At 42.8% G+C, this 27,844-nt stretch overlaps 1 protein-coding gene across 2 annotated transcripts in view; it reads left to right on the top strand.

Annotated features, from left to right (window-relative positions):
- Window positions 1–27,844, top strand: part of LOC122698817 (aldehyde oxidase 1) — a 70,227-nt gene that overhangs the window by 27,993 nt on the left and 14,390 nt on the right. For both annotated transcript variants that reach the window (XM_043910441.1, XM_043910442.1), the window contains exons 17-26: window positions 3,800–3,969; window positions 4,317–4,443; window positions 6,849–6,971; window positions 10,315–10,411; window positions 13,759–13,883; window positions 15,870–16,003; window positions 17,963–18,050; window positions 20,009–20,095; window positions 20,925–21,116; window positions 23,043–23,270. In XM_043910441.1, coding sequence (XP_043766376.1) covers window positions 3,800–3,969; window positions 4,317–4,443; window positions 6,849–6,971; window positions 10,315–10,411; window positions 13,759–13,883; window positions 15,870–16,003; window positions 17,963–18,050; window positions 20,009–20,095; window positions 20,925–21,116; window positions 23,043–23,270 — 1,371 coding nt within the window. The remainder of the gene's footprint in view (window positions 1–3,799; window positions 3,970–4,316; window positions 4,444–6,848; window positions 6,972–10,314; window positions 10,412–13,758; window positions 13,884–15,869; window positions 16,004–17,962; window positions 18,051–20,008; window positions 20,096–20,924; window positions 21,117–23,042; window positions 23,271–27,844) is intronic.

Genomic DNA, 27,844 nt, shown 5'->3' with positions numbered 1-27,844 from the left:
TGGACATCCCACTTATCTCTCAGTGATTCTCATGACTTTTTAGCCTGTGTTCCCCTTCTGATGAACCTACAGCCTACTTAGTGTTAATTAAAACTTCAAAATCAGTGAAGTATTGTGATTAATAATTAAGCTAGCAATGGTTATTTTTTTAAATGTCTGTTTTGAACTCGAAGAGTTCAAATGTGTGTTTTGTTCTGTGGCTTTGTACCACTGATATGAACAAGCTGCCTAGTCTGCCACATGCCCTTGCCCTTGGCCTCATGGAAGTTAGAACACAACCAAAGTAAATTCTGTATCAGGGCCGTGGGCTGCTTTGACTTTATTCACAGAGCCCTTGGAGACTGATGAGAATGCAGTGATGCTTTTCGAAAGAGCTACTGGTTTATTTTGTTTGAATGTGGTGATACTTTGTTCTCCCAGTCCCCCTTCTCCAAGTGTTTTCTCTGTGAATTAGAGTTTTAGAGCTGAGTCAAGCATAAATTCTAAGAGTTAATTTCAAGCTCTCCTAATGAAAGCTTTTAGAACAGAATTTCTCATAATCTTTAAATGGAATTGTCAGCTACAATGTCGTAAGAGTATCGCCTGAAGTCATCCTATTGGTCAACTGGATAAGATCAGCGTGCTTTTCCTTGAAATTATTAGCAAGGAACTTTACCTTGAGGGTTTTATTAAGTGAAGAACGTGAAAAGGCTTTTAAAAGATTCTTTTTAAATAGATTCAGTTCATTGGCTCTGTTGTTGGACTTAGTTATAAAACTTTGCAGTATGTTGTAATGAACAATGAAGTTCATGTATACCTCTTCAGTTTTTAGGTTCAGTATGTTCAAAAATCAAATACACCAAACTCCATTGAAAGTGTTGAAAGTGATCATTTTGAAAGTCAAAAATAGCCTCCCTTTTTCCCAGTGTAAAATACAGTTACTGCAATGTTTGGCTTATAAATACCTTAACATTGCCTTGACCATGGAATAAGCTTCAACAACCACAGGACAAACAACAAGTGAATGGGCTTTCAAATCATTCAAAGAAAATTGATAATCTTCACATAGTTTGTTACTATAGATTGCAAGACCAAGTTTTGGAAGTAGTGTATTTCTCACACAGATGTTTTGATTTTGGTTTTTGTTTTTTCTGAGTTTTCACACACACAAATACCCACTGTGCTAGAGGAACTTCAGCACTCATGACCAGCTTTTTTTTTTTTCTCCAAATCAGAGATCACCTGTTAGAGGTGACAGTGTTCTTTCCTCCATGGTGTGTTTAGCCATATAACAAGCACAAGCAAGTAATCAAATACATACTCTTTCATTAGTAGAGTCATTACATTTAAAAAAGTGTTACATCTTCAGCTCAATTTCATATTTATGTATATTTATATAATATGTTCATATTGCCTGAATATGTAAAATGTTCTCTCATTTTCCCCCTTCCTCTACGTTTGTGACCTACTAGCCACCTTTAGTTAATGGTACCTAGGCCAAGTTCTAAATTATTTTTATTCATAATCTTCTGCTCTCTAGTTTATATAAAGTCAGAATGAGCACACACACACACAAAAGCTCAGCTAATACTAATTTTTTGTGCCTTGTATTGTAGTAACTACGAAATTGAAGTTTACATTTAAGTGAAACAAATATGGACTTTAAAACAATAAATGTTAATCAGTAAATATATATTTTGCTGTAAAACAGTACATTTTATATGAAATAGGAATAAGTTCAGAGCATCCAGGGCTTCCCAGGTGGCACTAGTGGTAAGGAATCCACCTGCCAATGAAGGAGACTCAGGAAATGTGGGTTCAATCCCTAGGTCAGGAAGATCCCCTGGAAAAGAGAATAGCAACCCACTCCAGGATTCTTGCCTGGAAAATCCCATGGACAGAAGAGCTTGGAGGGCTACCATCCCTGGGGTCACAAAGAGTCAGACATGACTGAGCACACACACACCATTCTAGGTGATATTGAACATCCCATTTATTGTCAATATGCAACGTGTAAGCTTTCTCAACTGCACATTCTGGGGCTCAAATACGAAAGTATGTACTCTCAGAAAATTTCCCATGCGTGCATGCTAGTCGCTTCAGTCATGTCTGCCTCTTTGGATCCTACAGACTGTAGCCCGCCAGACTCCTCTGTCCATGGGAATCTCCAGGGAAGCATACTGGAATGGGTTTCCATGCCCTCCTCCAGGGGATCTTCCCAACCCAGGGATTGAACCCTCATCTCTTCCATCTCCTGCAGTGGCAGGCAGGTTGTCTACCATTAGCACCGCCTGCCTTAAATGATACTGATTTAGAAACAACTTCCATGGCTTCTGTTCCCCCCAGGAAAGGCCTTGACCAGTAGGTGTTTTGTTGGTGACTGTTCTCTCTTCCCTCCTCCCATGCACTATAATCACTGTGAGCCTCATCTCAAAGAAAGAGTCCCTGCCCCAACCAGGCTTGGGGTGACCCCATGAACAGCAGTGTCGGGCAACAGGTGGGATGGGAAAGAGAGGCCTCCTTTAGCTCTCTCTGGGCCTCACCTTGGCTGACCAACCTCGTGCCCAAGTCCTCCAGAGCAAAGGCTCTGGGCATCTGGCCTCAGCCCTGGTGCCGGATGAAAGGCTGATCCAGTGAAGTGTGGATGGGACAGCTCAGCACTGCCTCACAGGGCAGAACTCCAGGCCTCAGAGCTGCCTTCTCCTTTCAGAGAGTGGCCTTTAGATGGTGGCTGCTTGACTGGCAATTTTCCTGGAATTTCCACCTCCCACAGTTCCATCAGCAGCACCTGTGGCAACTTTAGCCTTGCCCCTAGTCTCTGAACTTGTTCTATTGTTGCTGTTTAGTTGCTCAGTTGTGTCTGACTCTTTCCTGACCCCATGAACTGTAGCACTCCAGGCTTCTTCTGTCCATGGGATTTCCCAGGCAAGAATACTGGAGTGAGCTGCTGTTTTCTTTTCCAGGGGATCTTCCCGACCCAGGGATCGAACCCTGGTCTCCTGCAATGCAGGCGGATTCTTTACCACTGAGCCACTAGGGAATGTCTCTTAATTCTTCTTTCTTCATACCTCCAATCTTCTTCCAATAAGCAACCAAGAAAGCTAACAATTCTCTCATATTTGAAATACTTGAGGAGATGTTGTATTTCTTAATTTAATTTTGGTTAATGATACACATGTAAGGTATTTATGGTAGCTCAGACAGTAAGAGGTATTTATAAAGCCAGTGGCAAACATTTTACTCCATGGGTCTCTAAAAAAGAGTAACATTAATGAATCATTACTCAAAATGCAGCTTCCTGTGTCTTCATTCTTTATCAGGATTGTCTAAGTGATGAGTCTTACCACTGGTAAGACTTCCTCACTCAAAATAGAAAATAAGAAAAGCTCTTGTGATTGAATGCACTTGATATTTTCTACAACCATGGTAATTAGGCTTTTCTGCAAATAGTACACATGACATGCCTAGCTACAAGAGTAAGATAATTTTGATAATGAAAGTTAAGGATATACATGAGCATTTGTAAAAGGATGTAATTTTATATAATCAAGAAGAAAGATTTATATTCATTTACTTACACAAATAGAATCTGTGTTAAAGATATTTGTGGTCTATATTCAAAATAGTGGGGGAAAAAATAAGAACAACACCATGGCTATACATCCCAGTTTGCCTACTGAATTACTGAAATAAGTTCACTGTCCTGGTGTAATTAATAGTGATGTTTTTATTTTCAGAAGTATTCTGGTTTGAATGTAAATTATGTAGAGTTGTGCATAATATGATTATAAAAATGATATGTCGATTATCAATTACACAGAATGCAGACCTAAAGCAGCTTTCTCAAGACCCAGTTGGCCATCCCATCATGCACCTGTCTGGTATTAAGCATGCCACAGGCGAAGCCATTTATTGTGATGACATGCCTGTGGTGGACCAGGAACTGTTCTTGACTTTTGTAACAAGTTCAAGAGCTCATGCTAAGATTGTGTAAGTGATAAAGTTTTTATCCAACAAACAATAATGATTGCTTTTGAGGGCTAAGTCATGTTAGTGAAAAGTAATTGTCTGAAGAGGATAAGCTATTTGTTGGCAATGTCCAATGTAGATTTGAAGTGAAATGGGGTCGAAGTGTACGATTTACTACAATTTGTCCCTCCATAGAAAAACTTCATTGTCCCAGAAATTCTTTCTTGATTGTGTGGCATAGAACTCCTGTAAGGTTTTTGGACACATCTTCCTCTCTTGTATCCTATTCTCTGATTTAAGCACATTCTCCATGGCCTGGAGGCCGTGGGGCTGCTCTGAGTAGCCCTGTTGTGTGTGTTCTCGTCTAGGTCTATCGATCTGTCCGAAGCTCTCAGCCTGCCAGGAGTGGTAGACATCCTGACTGAGGAACATCTTCCAGACATCAACACCATTGACTTTTTAACTGCCTCTGAGAAAATTCTGTCAACAGATGAGGTACTGCATTTTTGCTTTCTGTTTTAAAGGTAACTTCCTTAGGGACTTCCCTAGTTGTCTGGTGATTAAAACTCCAAGTCTCCATTGTAGGGCGTGTGAGTTCAGTCCCTTATTGGGAACCTAAGATTCCACTTGCCTCTCGGTGTGGCCAAAAAAAAAAAGAAAGAAAGTAACTTCCTCAGTTATTGGCAGTTCATATTTTCTTAAAGATAGCATTGAATTTGGCACATCATAAAGGATTCCAATATTCTTTGAATGCTTATTATAAATCATTGTATTTTAATAGTGAGTTAGTTCAAAAACATTCATATTCCACCTAAGTAAAGAAGTTGGCTAGTTATATAAAAGACACTTGAGTATTTTATATTTTCTCCTAATGGTGGTAAGATCATGTGCTGCTTTCAATAGTTAGAAAAGGATAAATGAGAGGAGAATAACGAGAACTTGTATTTGCTGATCCTCTCCCTGAGAATCCTTGCTATGGTTCCAGTCTTGGTGTGTCCAATGTCCAAGTTCAAGTGATATCCGCTATGAAGCCTTTCCTTATCCTTTAACCCAGGAGTTGTCTCCCTCTCTGAACTCACCCTGACTCATTCGTTCATACACTGTGTATTCAACAGGCATCTTTTAAGTGAGCACCTGCTGCAGGTAAACAAGACCCATGTGGTCCTTGTCCTCGCAGAACTTAAGGAGAAGGCAAAGTGAACCTGTATTTACACTTTCTACCCTGTACTGGGATTATTTATTTCAATGTCTTATCTATTTCCTCTACCTGGTAAAATGTCTGGAGTGGGAGCCCATGTCTGATTCATCTGTAGATTTCACACTGCTTCCTACAAAGCAGGGTAAATAAGCAGAGGAACAGTGATAGCACTATTGCCAGTTGAAGGTTTCAAATGATAAAAAACATTGACTACTGTATCTGAAGTCACGAGGAAATGCAGCCAGAGCAGGGTCCAGAAGGTTTTCTGCCTAACTTCCATTCAGTGTTCACCCAAAAGAGCGTCATCATTTGAAAGAGTCTCTGCCTCTGGCTCTCGCTAGGAGGCTTAGTTGATAAAAATGAAAGTTTGGTGACTGGGTGTCTGAAGTCAAGGTTGAACTCTCCCAAGGCAGGGCTGTGTGGTCCTGGCAGAAGATGATGAGAACTATGACTTTTGCATAAATGTTAACTAGACAAGCAAAGCCATCTTGGGCCACACAATAGCACAACTCCCTGAGGTGTGGGCACATTGACTCTGAGCATCTCAGGGGCGTGCCTGTGTACCAGGTCATGTGGCAAATCCCATGTGTGTGGAGAGCAGAGAGCAGCGCCATTGTGAATGATTGTCTCTGTTAGTTTCATTCCTATATTAACATTTGTCCTTATCATGCTATATCTTTAAAAAATCATTTCATTGCATAAATTTTAAATACACACAAAAATAGAGGAGAGTACAGTGAATCCCATAAACCCATCATCCAGCTTCAACAACGATTAACATCTGCAAGTCTTGTTTCATTCATCTCCCCACTGACCCCACCCACCTACACCCAACAAATACGTGTGTGTGTGTGTGTGTGTGTGTGTGTGTGTGCCTGTGCCTGGATTTAACTCTTTTTTACTACCATTTTTATCTGGTGATAAAAGTACTATATGCTTACTGTAGAAAAGTCCTAATAATCTAATGTCAATCTGAAAAATGAATGATTATGTTTTGACTTGGATCACAATAAAAGGTGGGAAAGAGAATCCACTGGTCCCATGGCTTCTTCCAGTCCTGACTGTTTCACTTTTCCAGGGCCTTGGTTCTGCGTTTCCCCATCCACTTTCTGCCCTGGTCCCTGGGTGAACTCAGGCCGTCTGCCTGCCCCACCTGCAGGTGACATGGTGACCACTCCCAGCTCACTCTTAACTCCTACAATCATGTCTCTCCCTGAAAACACCTGTGCTCCCCAGTTCAGGGCAGAGACCACTGTCCCCCCGCTCCTTCCTCTCTGGGTGAGATGGTCTTGACCTTCTGGTCCTTCCTGTCGTGAAGCAGCAGTCTCCTCTCAGAATGGCCCGGCTCCCAGTGTGGCAGCCCCGGTCAAGCCATGGGACTGCCTCTCCTCGGCCAGACGGCCCTCCAGCATCGTCAAAGCCCGAGTCTGCTCTATGAGAGGCGGCATGACACCAGTCCCTCTTCAGCCGCCGCTGCCAATGATGGAGCAGAAAGTCCTCCCTCTCCCAGGGTAGAGACTTCCCAGAGCTCAGCAGGCCAGCTCTGACAAACGACTTCTCTGCGGAAGCCTTCCTCAACCACGGCACTGCAGTGAAGGCCACTGTGTGTCTAGCTTTGTGCTGGCAAGAGAAGGAAGATGAAGAGGAGGAAAGGACCTGCTGCCTGCCCTCCTTGGAACTAGAAGTCTCTTCTGTATTGCAGGTGTCTTGTGTGGGTCAGCTTCTCTGCGCCGTGATAGCCGATTCCGAGGTCCAGGCAAAGCGAGCTGCCCAGCGAGTGAAGATTGTCTACCAAGATTTGGAGCCGCTGATCCTCACCATTGAGGTAATGGGTTCAAGGGTGGGGCCAGAAGAGCATATTTAAGTGGTGTATCAGTTGAAATGCCAGAAACAGGAAACAAAATCTGACTCAGAGTGGCTTCTGAAACACAGGGGCTTTGTTTTTCCACCATATTAGCAAGAAAGCTAGTCTTCCAACTGTCCTCACTGCTCCCCATGGTGAGGCTTTATCTCCTGTGGTCATAGGATGGCAGAGAGAACACCATTGGCTCAGCACCTCACGAGTCCTGAGACCCAGCGTCATCAGGCATTTAGGTCACGTGTCCCTCTCTGGATTCATGACAGGCAAGAGCTGTTGGTTACTGCTGGAGGGTCAGATTTCTTTGAGGTTCATGGGCTGTATGGGGAGTGATGGGGACCTCAACAGCAATCTGAGCACTGTCTGGAAGGGGCAGGTGAAAAGAGTGCCAGATGGGCACCCAGCAATGTCTAGGAGATGGGGCACACCCAGGACTCCATATCACCTTCACTGGGACTCTTTTAGGTATATAGTGAAAACCAACAAGAAGCTCCATGAAGCATATACCGTGACCCTAGTTTTAGATCCTTTAATGTATATCTTGAATAAATATGAGAAACAGATCCTATGATGCCTGCAGCTATTTTGGCAACTTGAACAAATTGGGGAATTGCATTTCCTATCCTATTTCTTAAAAACGATTTTGAAATTTATAAAGGTTTTAAGACTCATCTCCATGAAATGAATATTCTTCTGCATATATTTCATTGGTTCTTATAATTTACAAAGTAATAAAAGCATGAAAGTTGGGAAAACAGCATGAATAGGTTAGATTCAGCACATACAGACCGAATGTAATCTGGGACTACAATATTATCTCCACAACGTAATGAATAAATTGTTCTCTAGGTGACTAGCACGCTCTGAGGCAGAAAATAAGGAAATGAGTTGGACAAGATTAGTGTCTCCAGGAGAACTTGGCCTTGGGTATATTTCCTATCATGCTGCTTTATGCCAAGGAACACAGAATTTGTTTCTGGACAATGTCCTCAGTGTTTTGAAATTAAAAAAGAATCGTGTCAAGGAAACAAAAATAAAAAAGTTTAGTTGGAGTCAAAGAGTGATTAGGCTTTCCAAATTTTCCTGGCCAGTTTCAAATTCATTCTGTTTCCGTCTTAAACCCTTTTCATTGATACATTGCCTCGTATGCTTGCTGACTTTATGCATTCCTTCCCCAACATTTTGTTTTAGAGTTAGAATTCTTAGTAAGAATTTATTTGCATAATACTTTATCAAAAATTTTGTTTGTAATTCTTTGCCAAATTCCAGTGACTAAGTATTTTCCCTTACCCCAGCCCTGCACCCTGCTTTCCAGCCAAATAAAATTCCGAAAGCAAATAGACACCACTCTCTTCCCACCCCCAGCCCTACCTCCACCTCCACCCCTAACTTGGACCAGCACAGTTCAAATTGTCTGCCAAAGAATCCCAATATCAAACACCAAGCTTTGACATCGTGGAAAAGAAGTACCTCATGTTTCTGCCAAAGGTTAAGCTCTTCAAGATCAATCAACTAGATCAAGAAGAGTTAATCAAAGTGTATAGCAAGGAAATATGCCTTGTTCCTTACATACTACAGTTCTTTTATCACTTTCCTGACCAAGAAATATTCAGGAAATTACCTCTGAGTTACTCAAAGAGCAAGCAGCAAAAGGCTAAACTCAAAGGGAAAAAACAAAAAACTGGATGTGTAAAACTGAATTTCTGTTTTAAAGCTGGAGTATCTGAGTCTTAGATGAATAAGAGATCATGTGCTTTGTTATACAGCAGACACTAACACAACATTGTAAAGCAATTATACTCCAATAAAAAAAAGAAAATCATATGAATTGATTCCAGTAGGAAGTATGTTATCAATTAAAATAGGATAAAAACAAATAGATCTCCATCACTATCACTCATGTTTAACCTAGCTTATGCTTTTTTGAATTTTTAATAGCTTGAATGGGGAAATGCTATCAAAACTCTTGGCGCCAGGAGTCAGGCTGATAACCATGGTGAGAAAGCTGTGCTCCCAACCAGAATCTCTTATCAATTGTCACAGCCAACAACGTGACCATAGCTAACACCTAGAGCTCTCTGTGTGATTACCTGCTTCCAAACAGCTTTCCTACATAAGTCACTAGATGCTTACAACAATCATATGAGGCAAAAACTGATATTATCCCCATTCTGATGCAGAAACTGAAAGGCTGAGTCACCCAAAGTCACACAGTTAACCAACAATAGAAGCCATCAGCAAACACTCTATCAAAGACCCTGGGCCTGTGGTAGTAGAAACAAACCAACCCGCTTTTTGAGTGGAGGAAATGGCAGGATCACAATAGCATATCCATAAGGTATATTGATAGGTCTAAACACTTACTGGTGGCCAAAGGGGACCAAAGTTTGGAGAATCCCTAGCTGCCACCAAGCTGGAATTTCATGGGTGGACAATAATCCATTGTAGAAATACTCCCAGGAGCTGACATGTCACGGACTGAGGGATTACAGCAAGATGAATTCCCAAGGATAGGTAGGAAAACCAACCTAGATTTTTTTAGCTACATCCCTGATAATGGGTACTTACTATTATAGTCCTTCACTAGGCACCCAGGGGGAGCTATTAGGAACCAGGATGTAAGTGGATTTGTGGTACCCACTCTAGACTTGGAATCTTACTTCCAGGGCTGGAAGTCCCAAGTGCAAATGCTGGACTCATTCCCCCAAAGGAGAAGCTTGGGACTGGCAGTCAAGGCCACCATGTCTTTATCCCTAGAGTGTCTTCAGGTAGCATTAACAGAACATGTGTTATATGCCATGTAAGCTCTTTCATGCCTCATTTCATTTTATTCTTTCCACAACCCTATTGGAACTGTGTGTACAACTCTACCTTCATTTTACAGATGAGGCTCAAAGAGGTAAAGTAATAGACCCACAGTCAAATAGCTAGTACATCAGAAGACGGATACAACTCCACCTGGCTCCAGAGACCAAGGTCTAAGTCCCTGCGCCTTGTTACCCTGGCTGTCTAACACGGGCTGTGGAATGAAGAGAATAACTGGCCTGGAAACAGTTCCACCACCTGGGTGCTAGGTGTTTTCTAAGCAGTTTTTTCTTTTCTTTTCTTTTGGACTCAGTGAGGACATTTGCAATTGCTCCATGGAGAGTCTTTCTGCAGCATGGGTCTTAATCCAGCTCATGGGGTCCTGATGAGGGTGTATGTGATGCCAGAGCAGGAAGAGCACCGCCCAGACTCAGATGATGCAGCACCATATGTGGCCGCTGCTGTGGGGCTGGTTGGGGGGCTCACTTTTCTGTTCTCCTTTTAGGACGCTATACAAAACAAGTCCTTCTTTGAGCCAGAGAGGAAACTGGAGTATGGAAATGTGGATGAAGCATTTAAAATGGTGGATCAAATTCTTGAAGGTAAAACTGTCTTTAACAAATGATGAGAGAGGAAGCAGTCCTGGATGTCCCTTGCCATGGCTCCAGGTGTTAGTTATACAGATGGTGTCTGTTTTCCCAAAGGTCGGGAAACTGAGGCCCAGAGTGGTTAAGGAGCAGGACCACAGTCGTCTTAGGCAGCAGCCGCCATGAAACATTGGGGACTGATAGCTTTTGTAAGGATTTCCAAAGCCCGTGTTTCTTTCTCTGTCATCCTTTCTGATTTCTCCTTCGCCCCTCTCCATCTCTGCTTTCTCCTTCCTTTCCTCTCTCCCTCTGTGTCTCCTTCCCCTACTTCCTTGCAGACTTCCTTTCATTACATGTATATGCAATTAAATTTCCCTCTTGGAAAACAGTTGACTTGAGCTTTCCAACAAAGTTTTTGTAACTTTTTGTTTTGAAATAGTTTTAAATTTCAGGACAGTTGCAGAAACATTAGAGAAACTCCTAAGTATCCTTTACTCAGATTCCCCAATAAACATTTCACTACACCTGCTTTACTGTTTTGTGTTTGTGTGTATATCTCTCTGCCTCTGTCTCTTTGCCTGTCTGCCTGTCTGTCTGTCTCTTTGCCTGTCTGCCTGTCTGTCTGTCTCTGTATGTATGTATATTCCTGTGCCCCTTGGAATTCTGGAGTTGGAAGATCCAGGGCAGCTTAGGAGTCTGTTTTTCACAAATTTTAACAGTGCTCTAGGTGATTCTTAGGATTAGTAAAATCTGGCAAACACTCAATGGTGAGTTTATTTTGTGGGAGAGAAGGAAGGAGCATTTCTGCACAGCTTTCATGGTGAGAGTATCTTAGAAATACTGATATTGACCACAGTGCCTCCACTTGCTCCATAATGTGTCCATGCACTGTTCGTTCCGTATATGTTTCTGTGTGAGAATTTGATTATTGTGTTTGTCCTTGACATGTTATTTAATTGTTTCATTTAGTTATGTTAAGTTGTTCAATCTATCTCTTTCTTGAATTTTACGTTGTCCATACCCTATAGAGCCCAGTGGTAAAGAATCCACCTTAATGTAGGAGACGTGGGTTCAATCCCTGGGTCGAGAAGATCCCCTAGAGAAGGAAATGGCAACCCACTCCAGTGTTTTTGCCTGGGAAATCCCATGGAGAGAGGAGCCTGGTGGGCTACAGACTATAGGGTCACAAAGAGTCGGACATGACTTAGCAACTGCACAACAGCCCAATACCCTATTGATAAATATAAAAGTGAACAAGAAGCTGTAAGATGGACATTTGTACTTCTTTTAAGTTTTCATTCTTTTGACTCAAAGGAATTTTATTCTTACTTTCCAACTGTCATTTTGATGAAGAATTTATGACTACTTGTTTCAATGAGATATAACTGGAGATACTAATCATGATGGTACTTAATCTGCCTATTAGGAAAACAGATGCTCCGAAAAAATAGAATATTTAAAAGATTAAATATGTTGAGCATCACATCAAGTCTTGAACTGTGTTCTTGAAGGGAATGACGCTATTGTTGACTTTTACCAACTGCGAAGATATGTATATCTTACATATATATGTATGTAACACAGCCTTACATAATGGCTGTGTCACAGCCCTTGTTGTTGTTTACTGGCTCAGTCGTGTCCAACTCTTGGCGACTCCATGGACTGTAGCCTGCCAGGCTCCTCTGTCCACGGGATTTCCCAGGCAAGAATGCTGAAGTGGGTTGCCATTTCCTTCTCCAGAGGATCTTCACAGCCCAGGAATCAAACCCACATCCCAGAGGGACTTTAAAGAATTTGGTTTACAAATGAGCCCAGTAAGGCTGGAGAGACATGAAGTTGACCAGGAATCAAATCTATCTGAGTTTCTCACCTCTAAAGTTAGCTTTCTCTCCTCTATGTTATGTGCTTCTCACTCATCTCTGTGAAACCCCATTAGCTGGGTTGGGCTTTACACTGAGAGAGTGGATAACAATCTCCATGGCAGGATTTGTGGGAGAACTCTGAAACTAAAATGATCTTCCCCATACCCGGTCCTGTTGGGCAGAGTCCGGAGAGACTCCATATCTTAATGGATTTTCGTCTTTAAGGAACTCATTAAAATGTAAATACGCCTGAAGGCATCACTCCTAAGCCCACCCTGGAATGACACTTTATCTCAGGGATTAGTTGAACAAATTGGTTTTCAGCCTGGAGAGTTGTGAGCCACACCGGAGAGTGAGGAGCAGTGCCGTGGGTCCAGGGCTGTGGGGTGGGCAGCACAGTGTCACCGGGTCTTAAAATACTGCCCACCTGATGGGTTTAAGCAGAAACAACTCTGTCTAATATTTTTTCAGCTCTGTATATTTTAACCTTAACCACATAAATTCTGTGTGGATAGGTGGAATCACTAATATTGTATACCATGGATTTGATCCTACTGACAAATGGGTTTTTGATGTACACTTTTGATAAAAACTTCAATTGAAATTGAGATCCGGGTTCTTGACATTGTAATCTTTATATGTTATTAAAGAAGTAGAATCTACTTATTCCTCTGTACTCTCTTTACTCAGATTTTGGATAAGATAGGAAGTCCAGATTCTCATATAAAAGATTTTCTTGGGAATCCCTCTCAAATAATTTACAAATCACTCTTATTGGATACATTTTTAATTTGTAAAAGTTCTGTTTTCCACCTAACATGATGACCGACACAGTTGCATTTTTTTTTTTTTTTTTTAGTTCTGTTTTTATTTTTTGCCCTGTTTTCCAATGGGTCACTCATACACTTTTTAGAATTCTATTTTTATTTATGTATAGTGGTTTGAGTGTATCTCGTTGTGAATTTTTTTTTTAGTGGTAGTTCTAGATGTTAGATTTATAGTATATTTGGTGGTGACACTTGATCAGTTTGAGTAAATTATAAAAACCCTTCCCCCTTTATCCCTTTTCTCTCCCGTATTTATAATATGCATGCATGCTTAGTCTCTTCAGTCACATCTGACTTGTGCCTACCAGAGTCTTCTTCTGTTTCTTTTACTATGTATAATGTCCAGGATAGTTAGCTGCACTTATAAGAAAGAACACAGAGAAATACATCTCTCCATCTTGTCTTGGACTTCTCCTTGCCATAGTATTTTACTCTGGAAAGTCACACATTCATCCCTAGGACTCTGTGACTTACTGTATTGGCAGATATAACAAATTTCCCTGCAGAACTCTTAGTTATCAATAAAAGCTAACTATTGTTGTTTGTGGCCCTTCACCAGGCAGGCTGCTGCCCAAGCAGAAGCACTGTCGCTGGAATTTCTCCATGATGAGATAACACTTAGGGAGGTGCTATCAGACAACTTCTTTGATTCTGGTGTATTTTCCTCTAACAGGTGAAATACACATGGGAGGTCAAGAACACTTTTATATGGAAACCCAAAGCATGCTGGTTGTTCCCAAAGGAGAGGATCAAGAAATTGATATCTACGTGTCTACTCAGTTTCCTAAATATGTACAGGTAAGGTGGGGCCATATGGAGGGGATGTGGCTAAGTGGTTTCTGCCAACAAGATACAACAAGAACAATTAGAGGTTAAAATGTCATTTTAGAAACTAAAGGAGTTTAGAGTACTAATAGCCATATCCTTTTAGGTGTTAAGATCCATACACCTTTACAAGTTTTAAGGTATGATGGTCTTCTCTTTGTGGACCTGTAACTTTACAACCAGCAGGTCTCTTTTGCTATACTCTTAGCACCTAATTCACATGAAACAATTAGGAAAGAGTATTGAGCAGAATACAGACAAGTGCTAAATCAGCTAAGTCAGAATTTACAGAGGAGGGAGAATTAAGAGAATGGAGGTTCGTGAAGCCCTAGAATCATCTGGAAAATTCCATGAAGATGAAGTCTTAAATCTGGATTTACAGAGAGAATGAAGTTTGTCTGTAGATGGCAAGGAAAGAGGCCGTTTCCAGGTAGTTCCACACCAAGATCAAATGCCACTCGTTCGTTCATTCATCCATTCATTCATCCCTCTGGCAAACCCTTTTTGCCTGTGTCCTATAGGCCAGACAGTGTGCATATAAAGAGGGAAGAATAGTACAGACTGCCCATGCTGGAATGGAAGGTGTGCCTAGGGTGGCTAGTTTAAGCATCAGGGTGAAAGTAAGGGGAATTGACACTGGGGTCTTGATTCAGTAGGTCACAAGGAGCCAGTGTCATTACCAGAGCAAGTAGGAATGTGGAGAATGAGGCCTCTGAGAAGGGCTGGGAGAATTCCACTTCAGTCCTGTTCTGCTCCTCACTGCTTGAGTGACCTTGGGCTTATCACCTCACTCTTCTTGGGCTCCCCACCTACACCAGCCTGGCTCTTTGTGACTACCGAGAAGGCTGGGATGGGGGGGTGGTGGGAAGGAGGCTCAAGAGGGAGGGGATATCTTAATATATACACACATATATATACATATGTGTTATGTATATGTATATATATGTATATATGTATATATATGTGTGTATATATGGCCAATTTGCATTGTATGGCATATATATATACGTATGGGATATATATATATGTATATGTATATATGTGTGTGTGTATATGTACGGGATATATATATACACACATGTGTGTATGTATATGTATATATATGTATATATATGACCAATTTGCATTGTATGGCAGAAACCAATACAATATTGTAAAGCAATTATCCTCCAATTTAAAAAAAAAGTAAAATGAAAAAGACTTAATGACCTCAGACATTAGCATGGCAAGGAAGAATAAGACCTACATCCAGGGAAGACCTGCTAGCCAACTTCATCCAAATGGGAAGTGAGACATGCTCATTCTCCAGTAGAGACAGTGATGTGCAAGGAGAAGACCCAGTCTGAGAAAGGCTTGGAAGACCACAAAATCTCACTGCTGCAGGAAACATATCTCTAGGAGTCAGTCTGTAAAGGATACCTTATGTGTAGTTCATGAGGGAAAAAAATTTCTTTTTAATTTTATCATCACAAAAATATCTCATTGATATTGAAAGGACTTTTTTTCCCTTTGCTGAGTGCATGCTCAGTCGTGTCTAACTCTTTGTGAACTGTGACCCCTTGGACTCTAGTCCACTAGGCTCCTCTGTCCATGGTATTTTCCAGGCAAGAATATTGGAGTGGGTTGCCATTTCCTACTCCAGGGGATCTACTGGGCCCAGGGATTGAACCAGTGTCTCTTGCAATTCCTTCATTTGCCAGGCGGTCTCTTTACTGCTGTGCCACCTGGGAATCCCGTTGAAAGGACTATGTAATATAAATGATAGTTTTGGCACTGTCCTTACAGCCAAATACTACTGAGATCAGTCCGGATGCCTGCTTAGGATTTTGGAAATCATCCCATTATTTAGTATAGCCACAGAGTTTGTGTATCACATACATAATTAATCAAAACATGTAAGGCTGACCCACTCCCTTGCTGCATAGGAGTCAGATTAATGAGAACTGTTATCATTCACAGGGCATAACTGCTTCAGTCTTGAAGGTCTCAGCTAACAAGGTCATGTGTCACGTAAAGCGTGTTGGCGGGGCCTTTGGGGGGAAGGTGACAAAAACTAGCATCCTGGCAGCCATCACCGCATTTGCTGCAAAAAAGTAAGTGGAAAGAATCTGTTCAATAGACTAAAAATCAAATGAGGTCATGTTGAATATTCTCAACATTGTGGAATCTCAGCATTGAGGAAGAATCTGAGTCAAGGTTATTTAAAGTAACATATAATATATGAATGCATAAACCGCTGGCTTATTATGACTCCTTTATTTTATATTCTCAAGCTACATAGTATAAAAACAAAAATGAAGATCAGTTACTGAAAAGAATAAAAACCACAGTTAAAAAATGTGTCTGTAGAGTAGACAGAAGTGATCCTGGAAAGATGAGATTACTTCTTAGCACCTGTATATATATATAAATGTATATATACATATACAGGTTAGTTCAACCTTTTGCAGTAGATATTTATATTGATCTGTGTATCTATATATATCGATATATACATACATCTCAAAAGGTTCATATACACGTATAATTAGATATAAAATACATCTCAAAATGTGTGTATATATATATTCCCTTAACTTAAATGGGTATTTTGCTTTTTTTATGCTTACATGTGTGCTCAGTCGCTTCAGTCATGTCCAACTCTTTGCGACCCCATGGACTGTAGCCCTCCAGGCTCCTCTGTCCATGGCATTCTCCAGGCAAGAATACTGGAGCGGGTTGCCATGCCCTCCTCCAGGGGATCTTCCCGACCCAGGGATGGAAGCCTCATCTCCCTTGGCTCCTGCATTGCAGGCAGATTCTTTACGGCTGAGCCACCAAGGAAGCCCCTTTGTTATGCTTACCTTTATTTATAGTACCATTTTCCCTTAAGGGTGTCAACACATAACCAAACAAAATTGTCTTTGGAGCAGGCACACATAGAAGGCTGAATTTCTCTGCTACTAAATAATATAGATCAACTCTTCTGTCCCATGACACATGAAGACCTTGATTCCAGACCCGCCCTGTCAGGGAGTACTTGACAGTCAGACACCTCCCAAATCCCTCCATTTGTTCAGTTCAGTTCAGTTCAATCGCTCAGTTGTGTCCGACTCTTTGCGACCCCATGGAATGCAGCACACCAAGCTTCCCTGTCCATCATCAAATCCCGGAGCCTACTCAAACTCATGTCCATTGCGTCAGTGATGCCATCCAACCATCTCATCCTCTGTTGTCCCCTTCTCCTCCTGCCTTCAATCTTTCCCAGCCTCAGGGTCTTTTCCACTGAGTCATTTCTTCACTTCAGGTGACCAAAGTATTGAAGTTTCAGCTTCAGCATCAGTAACAGTCCTTCCAATGAACACCCAGGACTGATTTCCTTTCAGATGAACTGGTTGGATCTCCTTGCAGTCCAAGGGACTCTGAAGAGTCTTCTCCAACACCACAGTTCAAAAGCAACAATTCTCTGGTACTCAGCTTTCTTTATAGTGCAACTCTCACATCCATACACAACTACTGGAAAAACCATAGCTTTGACTAGATGGACCTTTGTTGGCAAAGTAATGTCTCTGCTTTTTAATATGGTGTCAAGGTTGGTCATAGTTTTTCTTCCAAGGAGTAAGCGTCTTTTAATTTAATGGCTGCAGTCACCATCTGCCATGATTTTGGAGCCCGAAAAAATAAAGTCTGTCACTGTTTCCACTGTTTCCCCATCTATTTGCCATGAAGTGATGGGACCAGATGCCATGCCTCCATCTGTAACCATCTCTAATGTGGCCCTGGGACTGTTTGCCCATCACGGAGGTTGTCGTCCCAGTGGAAAACCACCCCAAAGCAATACCCTAGAGCCTCTCCCATGAGTAGTGATTGCCAGGTGCTGTTCCCTGACCCAAAGGAGGGGATGCCACGGTCTCTGCCTGAGAATTGCACAGCCGGGCTCAGGGGGTCACTCTGTTGTTCTGTGATGTGTGTGGCTTGAACTCAGGCTCCCGTTAGAGGAGTTCCATAAACACTGGATAATTCCAATTTGGTAAAAGAGTTTACTTCTCCTGATTCTTTTGCTTCTGTGTTAGGCATGGTCGTCCAGTCCGCTGTATTCTAGAACGAGGAGAAGACATGTTAATAACTGGAGGCCGCCACCCTTACCTTGGAAAGTATAAAGTGAGTAGAGGTGGGGGTGGGGGCTTGTGTTGAAATATAACATTGCAGAAAAGCAGAGGGCAGCATCTGGCTACTCTTTAGTGGGGGTTAACAAGGAGCAAATCAACAGACTGTGCTTCAACTTTTTCTTCCTTGTGCTCACTATTACTGGCTGGTTCAGTGAAGCTTTTCTGCTTTGCCCAAAGATGCCAGTTTGTCAAAAAATTACTAGCTGGTAATTGACTGCTACAGACTGCAAAACTGGAAACATAGACGTATGTATATACTTCCATGAAAGTAGATCTGATAATCACACTATTCCCACATTTTTATATATGGGAGGTAAAAATAGAGTAATTTCCATAACAATCGCGTTATAATCAAATGATGGCACTAGGCAGGATGGCTGAGGGAGGCAAGAGGATGAAGGCAGGCAGACACCAGGAGGCAGCTGATGTGCTCAGACCTGAAGCAGTTGGGGTCTGAGCTACGAAGTAAGATGTGGAAAGAAATGGGTCCCAGAGCTATTATGGTATAAAATAAAATAGAATTTGGTGACAGACTTAGCAAAATAAAATGGAGAAAAACAGCCACAAGCATGACTGAGAGGTTTCTAGAAGAAAGAGCCAAGTTGGAGGAGGAAACAGTCTAGAGGGACAGTGATGAGTTTATTTGTGTATTTCAGAAAGAAGTGACCACGGGATATTGTTGTGGGAATGCCCTTCATCGATATGGGACTCTATTGAAAAGACTGGATTATAATTACAGAAACTGTCAGCATAGTGGTGATTAAGACCATGAGAAAATAATATGTTTTGATAGAGGGTGGTGTGAGGATAGGAGATGATATTAATAGTATTTATAATATTAGTAGTCATTTATATTTAGGACAGTTGCTCGGTTTCAGTCACTTACCTGTGATTTTCTGCATTACCTTATTTACTGCCATGTCACAGATAGTCAGAGAGGTTATATAACTTGCTTGAGATCATAGAGTGGGTTTCATGGCAGAATCAGGACTCAAACTTAAACTGCTGAATTCATAGTTCATGCCCTTGACTTTGGTTTGAATTTGGTCCCATTCAACAAAAATCATTAAAATGAACTTTACTAAGTTCAGAAACATTGAATACATTTTAAAAGCAAGGAAGATATTTATTTAAAAGACCTCTGGCAGCACCAAATGATGCTGAGCATTGTGATGAATCAGGCCCTATATGAGAAAAGTGTGTGTAGTATTAATACATTTTGTGCAGGACACCAGATTTGGAAATTACAAGATCGCTGACTTTAGGGGAGAAGGTTTTGGTGGAAATACGAGGATGGAAGCTAGAATTCCAAGAACTAATGGCAAAAATGAGAGGTCAAGAAATATGCAGTTGATTTGGAGAAGACTGAACTGTAGTGACAGGTTAAATGAGGGGTTTTCCTTTTGCTTTTATGTCTTTCTCTACCCTTTCTTTTTATTATTATTACTTTTACTTTTTACTATCTTAACCATTTTTATGTGACTTTGATTTACATTTCCCTAGTTATTTGTGATGCTGGACATGTTTCCATGTGCTTATTACACATTTTGTATATATTCTTTGGAGAAATGTCTATTCAAGTCCTTTGTACTTTTTAAACAGGTTGTTTGGGGTTTCTTGTTGTTGAGTTGTAAGAGTTCTTTATACATACCAGATATTAACCCCTTATCATATACATGGCTTGCAAATATTTTCTTCCGTTCTCTGGATTGCCTTTTCACTCTGTTGACTGCGTCCTTTGATATACGGAAGTTTTAAATTTTGATGTCGTCCAATGTATCTCTTTTTCTTTCGTTGCCTATACACTTTTGGTGTCTTATCCAAGAAAATGTCAAATCCAATGTCATAAAAAATGTTCATCGATATGTAGAGGGTTTACCAGTGACAAAGTACACTTGAGGGAGACTTGGCACCCAGCACCAGGATCAAAGGTCCTTTCTCTTTCTCCAGGCTGGATTCATGAATGATGGCAGAATCTTGGCCCTGGATATGGAGCATTATTGCAATGGAGGCGCCTTCCTGGATGAGTCATTATTTGTAAGTGTTTTAATGAGCAAATGCACATTCTGGAAAGTGTTACATAAAATGATTTAATTCAGAAAAATGCTCAATGGTTAAATGATATTTAATTATAAAAGCATAAATATTCTCATTGCCAGGAGCAGGTAGCCACATGTTACTTACTGGTGCCCCCACTGTGAGCCCAGAGATATTGGCTAAGTCTACATCTGTGTGTTATCTCTGTGTTTCCCAAATTTTAGAGCTCTTTTCCCAAATGCAAGCTTTAGACCTTAACCTTGACCCAATTGGTATTTTAAACTGGATAATTCTTTGTAGTAGGAGCTGCCCTGTGCATTATAAGATGTCTAGCAATATCAGTGACCTCCGCCCACTACGTGTCAGTGGCTCAGCTACCCTCCAGACTTAACAACCAGAAATATTTCCAAACATTGGCGAATGTCCCAGGGAGGAAGATGGAGAAATTGCCCCTGGTTGAGAACCAATGCATTAGATCAAATAGCAACATTTTTTTTTCCTGCTTTTCAAGATATCTTATTCACTACATTCTGTAGACTGAGTCGATGAATGCTTCAAAGGCTTTGAAAAGTTTTAAAACCTGGGGGGAAAATGCATTAGCTCTAATATGAAAATTTAAAAATAATAACTTGAAAAGAAAAATTATTCAAATCCTTGAAAATCATTTTACAGCAAAAATGCATTTAATTTGAGACATGGGTCAAGGTTAGTGTGTTTGATATGATACAGAGAAGGTTGTTCATTTCTTGGTTTTGGCCTGAGGTCTTAGGATGGTAAAACAGGCCCAGAAGGCTGAGGGTCTCATCATGTCAACTCTGGATTTCCCCAGGTAATAGAGATAGGACTTCTGAAGTTGGAAAATGCCTACAAGTTTCCCAATCTGCGCTGCCGGGGGCGGGCGTGCAGAACCAACCTTCCATCCAACACGGCTTTGCGAGGGTTTGGTTTTCCCCAGGCAGGACTGATCATCGAAGCCTGCATCACAGAAGTGGCAGCCAGATGTGGGCTGCCCCCTGAGAAGGTAATGCTGAATTCGTCTCACAAAGGATAGTGGATTTTAGAGGTGGGAGGGCCATTGGAGGTCTTCATGTTGAGGAATTTGAGGTCCACGGGGGCTACATGATTTGGTGGAGTTAACCCAGCTGACTGGTTAATACTGAGCAGGACTCTAGAGCTCAGGGGTCCTTGTCTTACTCAGGTTCATCCTCAGAAGTCATGGGAGAGGGTGCTGAGGCGTGAGCACTGGATTCATTGGTAGCGAGAAGTCTCCATTGGTTGGGGGTATAATTGCTACCAACAAGTTCTGTCAAAGCCTTCTTTCCTCCGCTTCCTTAACATCACAGGCAGCTGTCATTTGAGTCATTTCAATTACTTAAATGGTCTTCTTTTGGTTCTGTAAGTCTTGGGCCAATGTTCATTCATGCACAAGCTCAGTTCCCTTCCCAGGATCCTGGTGTGGCGTTAGGATGGGAAGATGGTGTGCTCTCTGCCCCCTTCACCTCCCCTGTGCCTTCTGCTCAGACGTTGGGTTGGGAGGAGGAGGAGAACCAGGGCAAACAGACAGCATCTCTGCCACTGGCTTCTCCCAGTAAGCTCTCTGTCCTCTTCTTGGTTAGATGAAGCCACTCTTTGAGTATATCATCTCTGGGCTTCCTTTCTGCCAGCTTGACAGTTCCCTGTGAGCATTAAATTTCCAACTGATTCTCAGCTGGCACCTCACCTCACCTCTGAATCCCCCGCCTCCTTGCCCGCTGCTGCTTGGAAAGCCCAGGTCCCCAGTGCATCCATCTCCTCTACCCGCCCCCGGCCCAGCACTAGAGTCTGGGTCCATAGGCAGGAGCCGTCATCTTTCTGTTTTGAACTTGTGGGGGGCCCTTGACCTCCCTTCCTGGCCATCTCACCACAGCCTCTCTCCCAGATATTCTGGCCCATTGATAGCCCTAGGAGCAGGGTCAGCAAATGACCTCCCTTCATCCCCAGGGAACACAGAGGGGAGAGGAGCCATCCTTGAAAACACCACCTTCTCTCAGCAGCTCACTAACATCCAGTCCTCGTTTTATAATGATCTGGGAATTGGGGGAGGGGGAGATGGGAAGAAGACAGGTCAGTAACGGTTCCTATCAGCTTGGAGAGTGGCCGGCCGTAACTGCTGAGAGTGTTATCAGCTGGGAATGTGAGGCACTTGACCTTTTGTTCTCAAAAACTGGTGACTAACAGCCTTCGTTGCCAGTTCAGATCTGGGAATTCAGAAAGAATTCTACTCAGTGCTTCAGACGTCCTGAGATAGAATTTTTTTTATTGGATTTTCATCCTAATTATAAGTTTTAGATAAACAAACTTTAATATTTTCATGTTTGAAAGTGTGTGGATCTTCTCTTGCCAAAGCATCTGAAAGATAAATCATGGAGTGGGTTGCCATTTCCTTCTCCAGGGGATCTTCCCGACTCAGGGATCAAACCCGGGTCTCCCGCATTGTAGACAGACGCTTTACCATCTGAGCCACCAGGGGAGTACCTTAATTATAAGTTTTAGTTAAACAAACTTTAATATTTTCATGTTTGAAAGTGTGTGGTCTTCTCTTGCCAAAGCATCTGAAAGATATAAATCATGTAGATCATGTAGGCTGTAAATTAAACTCAGCATTGCCTTTCAACAGATACTCACAAGTACACCTAGAATTAAAGAGTCTACAGCATATCTAGACTGTATTGAGTTATATAAGAAGCATAAAGAAAGGAGTCCTTTCTTTGAACTTACGCAAGAGCAGCTTCAAAAGTGTTTAAGTGCTAACACATTAGATAGAAGTTCTGCGTAGAGGAAGAAGGGAATATTGAGCTCAGTTTGGGCTTTCTAGAATGAGTAGAATTTGACCAGAAGGACAATGAGTGGAGGGGACTATGTCTGCCGAGTGCCTCCTCAGCCCTTTTAATTCCCTTCTCTTTTGTAGGTCCGAACGATAAACATGTACAAGGAAATTGACCAAACACCCTACAAACAGGAGATTAATACCAAGAACCTGATGGAGTGTTGGAAAGAATGCATGGCCACGTCTTCCTACCCCCTAAGGAAAGCAGCTGTGGAGAAATTCAACTCGGAGAATTACTGGAAGAAGAAGGGGCTGGCAGTGGTCCCCCTGAAGTTTCCTGTTGGGCTTTGTTCCGTTGCTGCTGGTCAGGTCAGTTCTTCAAACAGACAAGTCCAAAGGTGTTGAGGAAACTTTCCATGAAGGTGGATATGGTTGCACTCTCCAGTTGTTAAACTTCTCCAGAGGGGTGCTCAGTCCAATAGGTTTCCTCCAGAGGAGACGAGAGCTGCTTTGCCTACTCCACCAGCTTGGTGACAGGCATTCTTGCTAGGAAATTGGGAGACCTGGCATCTACTCTAGGCCCTGGCTTTAAACAGCTGAATCCGCTCGCTCCCGATCACTTAATATAAAATAAGCATGGGGACCACCCACTTCCTAGATGGCACTAGTGGTAAAGAATCCGCCTGCCAAGGGAGGAGCTGCAGGAGGCTCCGGTTTGATCCCTGAGTCGGGAAGATCCCCTGGAGAAGGGCACAGCAACCCACTCCAGTATTCTTGCCTGAAGAATCCCATGGACAGAGGAGCCTGGTGGGCTAGAGTCCATGGGGTCACAAAGAGTCGGACACCAGTGACCCCTAACACTCCTCTTCAGCCACTCTGATTCTGTGAGGTAGGAACAGGAAGTGAAGTAAAAACAGGAAACTGCAGGGCACTCAGTGCCCCTCCCCTTTTTGGTGGTGCTCAGTCGCCAAGTCACGTCTGACTCTTTGCGACCCCGTGGACTGCAGCACACCAGGCTTCCCTGTTCGAGCAAACTCCCTATCTCCTGGAGTTTGTTCAAGTTCATGTCCATTGATGATGGTGATGCCATCCAACCATTCTCATCCTCTGTCGCCACCTTCTCCTCTTGCCCTCAATCTTTCCCAGCATCAGGGTCTTTTCCAGTGAGTCAACACTTTCCATCAGTTCAGTTCAGTTCAGTTCGGTCGCTCAGTCATGTCCAACTCTTTGTGACTCCATGAATCGCAGCACGCCAGGCCTCCCTGTCCATCACCAACTCCCGGAGTTTACTCAAACTCATGCCCATTGAGTCAGTGATACCATCCAGCCATCTCATCCTCTGTCGTCCCCTTCTCCTCCTGCCCTCAATCTTTCCCAGCATCAGGGTCTTTTCCAGTGAATCAGCTCTTCACATCAGGTGGCCAAAGTATTGGAGTTTCAGCTTCAGCATCAGTCCTTCCAATGAACACCTAGGACTGATCTCCTTTAGGATGGACTGGTTGGATCTCCTTGCAGTCCAAGGGACTCTCAAGAGTCTTCTCTAACACCACAGTTCAAAAGCATCAATTTTTCGGTGCTCAGCTTTCTTCACAGTCCAACTCTCACATCCATACATGACCACTGGAAAAACCATAGCCTTGACTAGATGGACCTTTGTTGGCAAAGTAATGTCTCTGCTTTTTAATATGCTATCTAGGTTGGTCATAACTTTCCTTCCAAGGAGTAAGCGTCTTTTAATTTCATGGCTGCAGTCACCATCCACAGTGATTTTGGAGCCCAGAAAAACAAAGTCAGCCACTGTTACCACTGTTTCGCCATCTATTTCCCATGAAGTGATGGGACCACATGCCATGATCTAAGTTTTCTGAACGTTAAGCTTTAAGCCAACTTTTTCATTCTCCTCTTTCACTTTCATCAAGAGGCTTTTTAGTTCCTCTTCACTCTCTGCCATAAGGATGGTGTCATCTGCATATCTGAGGTTATTGATATTTCTCCCAGCAATCTTGATTCCAGCTTGTGCTTCTTCCAGCCCAGCGTTTCTCATGATGTACTCTGCATAGAAGTTAAATAAGCAGGGTGACAATATACAGCCTTGACGTACTCCTTTTCCTGTTTGGAACCAGTCTGTTGTTCCATGTCCAGTTCTAACTGTTGCTTCCTGACCTGCATACAGGTTTCTCAAGAGGCAGGTCAGGTGGTCTGGTATGCCCATCTCTTTCAGAATTTTCCACAGTTTATTGTGATCCACACAGTCGAAGGCTTTGGCATAGACAGTAAAGCAGAAATAGATGTTTTTCTGGAACTCTCTTGCTGTTTCCATCAGGTGGCCAAAATACTGAAGCTTCAGCTTCAGTATCAGTCCTTTCAATGAATATTCAGGGTTGATTTCCTTTAGGATTGACTGGTTTGATCTCCTTGTTTTCCAAGGGACTCTCGAGTCTTCTCCATCACCACAGTTTGAAAGCACCAATTCTTTGGCACCCAACCTTCCTATGTTCCAACTCTCACATCTGCACATGACTACTGGAAAAACTATAGCTTTGATAGATGGACCCTTGTAGGGAAATTGATGTCTATGCTTTTTAATACATTGTCTACATTTGTCATAGCTTTCCTTCCAAGGAGCAAGTGTCTTTTAATTTCGTGACTGCAGTCACCATCAGCTGTGATGTTGATTGCCATTACTTAATATCTGGCCTCCATAGTTTAGGTCTGTCTTATTTCCCTTATCAGAAATTTCTCAAAAAAATAGATTAAAAAAATAACAATAATTACTGAGCACCTACTATGTTGTAAGTTTTTAGATTTTTATTTCATTCAGCCTTAAGGGCAACCTATAAGATTTGTAGTTTTACTTTAATGATGAGAAGCTGAGGCTCCAAGAGCTTCAATAACTTACCCAGAGTCCCACACCTGGTGAAAAAGGTGGAATTTGGGCTAGAACTCAGGTCTCAGAGGTCCCATAAGCTGTGCTTGGTCAGCTACATCAAGCTCCCCCTGCCACGGCCCCCATCCACATTCCCATAGCACCTTCTGATGGGAACTGAAGTGGGATTCGGCTCAGTTGGGAAAAAATCAGACAGCTGCCAGCAGTACAGTTGCATCCTCAAAGGCTTCTGAGAAGCTCTGCAGCCTCCCCCATCCCCTCCCATCCTTCCCTGAAAACCAGCTTATGTGCTTAAGACATTAAATCAGGGCTGAATCCCGGAGGTGAACTGAGGAGTTTGGGATCAGACAGGCTCTTCCTGGAAGCCATATACCAAAAGCCTCTGTTCTGAAGAAAACCAAACAGGGGAGGGAACTAGAACCCCTTCTGTATATGCGACCCTTGGTGGAGTGATTTGCAATTTCCCACGTCACTTAACCGCTGTCTCCTTTCTGTTGACTGGTGTGGTTCTGTTTCATAGAAGGCAGAGTTGAAGCCCACAGAGGTTCACCATCTTGCCCAAGGACATCCAACTAGTGAGTGGTAGAACCAGGACTTGACTTCAGGACTGTGCTCCCGACAGCAGAGGGTACCCAACACCCCTCACCTACATGTATTTGTTTCGTAGATGGGGGCACTGACGCGCACACAGTATCTAATGAACCTCTGTATTCCCAGTGCCTATATACGGCACCTGGAAAAAAAATGGAACTGTTAGTTTGCTCAGTCATGTCCGACTCTGTGACCTCATCGACTGTAGCCCGCCATGGCATCTTCTGTCCATGGCATTCTCCAGGCAAGAATACTGGAGTGGGTTGCCATGCCCTCCTCCAGGGGATCTTCCCAACCCAGGGATCGAGCCCGGGTCTCCTGCATTGCAGGGGGATACTTTACCACTGAGCCACCAGGGAAGCCCCGTCTGGCACAGAGGCGGAACTCAAACGTTTGAAAGGCTGAGACCCTTTGGGAACCTGTGGGATTACCAGAGTACACATCTCACCAGCATGAGCAGCTCTTGCTGGATGGCTTAAATTTCACAGACTAGGTTCCCAGCTGAGATTGGAGAGCCATCTGTTCTCGTACGCCAGTTGTGCTGATTTCATAGATGCAGCTTGGCGGAATTATCCTTGTGGCACTCACAGTGAACCAGCCGGTGGTGCTGCTCAGCTGAACCAAATTTGATACTTTAAGTGGCCCAAGAAGACTGCAGCAGTGCATGGGACAAATTACTCAGCCGTCTCAGGGAGAAAGGCTGCCCTGGCCGTGGGGTCACACAGGGAAGAAACGCAGAGTCCTCTGTAGTTGTTGCTCAGTCACATGTACCAGCTACAAATGTCACCCACAAGCAACTTCTGAATTGCTTGCAGAGCCAAGGGGGCCAAATAGAGAATTTACAAGCTTGAGGAACAGCTTGAATGGCTATACCGTTGCCAGTTCATTCATCAAACTTTAGTGGAGGTACTATGTTACTCTGCACGGGTGCCTTAGGACACTGGGCTTCCCTTCCAGGGGGATTTTACATCCCAGCAGAGTACAGAGAAGTGCCACAGAGTGGAGTCCAGGAGCAGCTGCTGCAGCTGGCAACCCTTGCCGTCTGGTGCTCAACCCCCCAGGGAAGCCTGCCCTGGGTACTCTGTAGAGGATATCATTCCTTATCTTTATTGTTTTGAGAATAAATGGCCAGGAGCACAAGACAGTGTTTCCAGGACTGACCCGTCAACAGTCAGTAAAACCTGCTCTGTTGTGCCCTCCCATGATTATTATGACAACGATGCCTTTCCTAAGGTTCTGAGTTTCCCCCTGGGGTGGGGAGTGTATGTGCCTTTGTCCCCAGAGAAAGTGCTCCCGTGTCCCCATTTCCTGTGTACATCCCTTGTTGACACCTGCTGATCAGGTGGACAGAGCACATGTTCACTGCCAAACTGCCCGACTTGGAATGAGCATTGTTCACTGGAGTAGTGTGAACCTTCAGATGCCAGTGAAGAGGCAGTTCTCCTGGTAGCCCATGGCCCACAGG

This window comes from Cervus elaphus, chromosome 8 (genome assembly GCF_910594005.1).
Source record: "Cervus elaphus chromosome 8, mCerEla1.1, whole genome shotgun sequence".
Lineage (NCBI taxonomy): Eukaryota > Metazoa > Chordata > Mammalia > Artiodactyla > Cervidae > Cervus > Cervus elaphus.
The sequence above is the reverse complement of the archived record's forward strand: the minus strand, read 5'-3'. Positions and strand labels throughout refer to the sequence as shown.